Here is a 1398-nt window from a genome sequence, read left to right as displayed (position 1 = left end):
TCTCTCTCTCTCCCTCGTCTCATCCTCCCACCCTCCCTCTCTCTCTATTCTTCCCCGTTCTTCATTCATTTTTTTTTTAAATCCGTTATTTTTCCCTTGTATTTCACCAGGTGAAAGTTTGGTTCCAGAACCGCCGTATGAAATGGCGTCACGCCCAGCAACAGGGCGAGAAGGACAAACAGTTACAACAGACTGGACAAACACCCAGACCCCCGGAGGACAAAGGAAGAGAGGAAAACCGAGAAGTAGCAGGCGCAGCAGCTGTCAATCTCGACGCAGCTCACAGCACGCTGGGAGTCGACGTGGACGACGATGAAGAAGTCGCGGAGACATCTCTTGGCGTTTCCTCCTCCTCCGCTTCCTCCTCCTCCTCCGAGTCACGTGATAAGCTGGCAATGGCGTCAGCACAGCTGTCGGAGCGACTTGCGTTAAATTCAGGGGGTGTAAGGGACACTCTTGACACCGCTGCAGATATGTGTATTTCTTCTCACCCTCCCCTTCCTCCTCCTCCTCCTCGAGTACCCGCCGTTTTTCAACAACAGGCTGGTGGTCCGGATATAGTGCACAGCAATGAACCCAGCTCTGTGCACCATCTAGTTCACCATAAAAACACGACTCTTGCAAGAGATATGCAGGATGTCCGGATCGGTAGCCACGGAGCTGGATCTCCACTGTATCATAACCGAGATCTGCGCGTCATCTCCGAACCTGGGAACATAAAGGGTGTGGCCTCCGTGGTGTCAGGGGCGGGTCCTGAGGAGATCCTCATGGACAGTGATGCGGACGACGAGCCGGGGAGTATCATTGGTGCTTGTCACGACAGGGATGAGGCAGACACGCCCATTCCACAAGACTCCGCCCTCCTGAGTGATGACGACTCCACACCGTGTGATGACGTCAGCATGGGTGACATAGACGTTGACAATTAAGCTATTGGTAGACAAAGTGTGCATTTTTTGCTTTTTGTTTTGTTTTGTTTTGGTAACAACAGAATCACTGCACCTAAACGCCGTTTCCGACAATGTAAAAGCAAGACAGTTTCTCGATAAACTAAAAGCTATATAAGAATTTCACGACAACAATGTCAGTCCCAGAACGAGTATATTTATTTCAGGACAAGTGCGAGAAAAGTGATAGGTATTTAGCTGAAATCAGTAAGTTAATATTGTCTACTTTTGCCATTGCTGTGTTGGTCTACTCGCTTTCGTCTCCAGTGGCAAATGTGAGTAAAGACCGCAGAAACTCGAACAAAAATCTTCAGGATGAAATGTGAAGAAAAACAAAAATAACTGTGGTATCGGTGGCCTTGACATTGCCCTGACGTCAGACAAAAAATGCTGAAGTCTTCATTCGTGTACATGTACAGTATACACATACGAGATACACACACACGCGCGC

General features: G+C 48.7%; 1 protein-coding gene across 1 annotated transcript in view; it reads left to right on the top strand.

Moving 5' to 3' along the window:
- Positions 1-1398, top strand: part of LOC101856366 (H2.0-like homeobox protein) — a gene marked incomplete in the record, with an annotated part of 39060 nt that overhangs the window by 35426 nt on the left and 2236 nt on the right. The window contains 1 exon segment of the mRNA XM_013085863.2: positions 108-936. Within this exon segment, the coding sequence (XP_012941317.1) occupies positions 108-929 (822 nt within the window).

The sequence above is a fragment of the Aplysia californica genome, unplaced genomic scaffold, assembly GCF_000002075.1.
Source record: "Aplysia californica isolate F4 #8 unplaced genomic scaffold, AplCal3.0 scaffold00414, whole genome shotgun sequence".
In the NCBI taxonomy this organism is placed as follows: domain Eukaryota; kingdom Metazoa; phylum Mollusca; class Gastropoda; order Aplysiida; family Aplysiidae; genus Aplysia; species Aplysia californica.
Note: the sequence above shows the minus strand (reverse complement) of the source record. Positions and strands in the feature narration are given on the sequence as shown.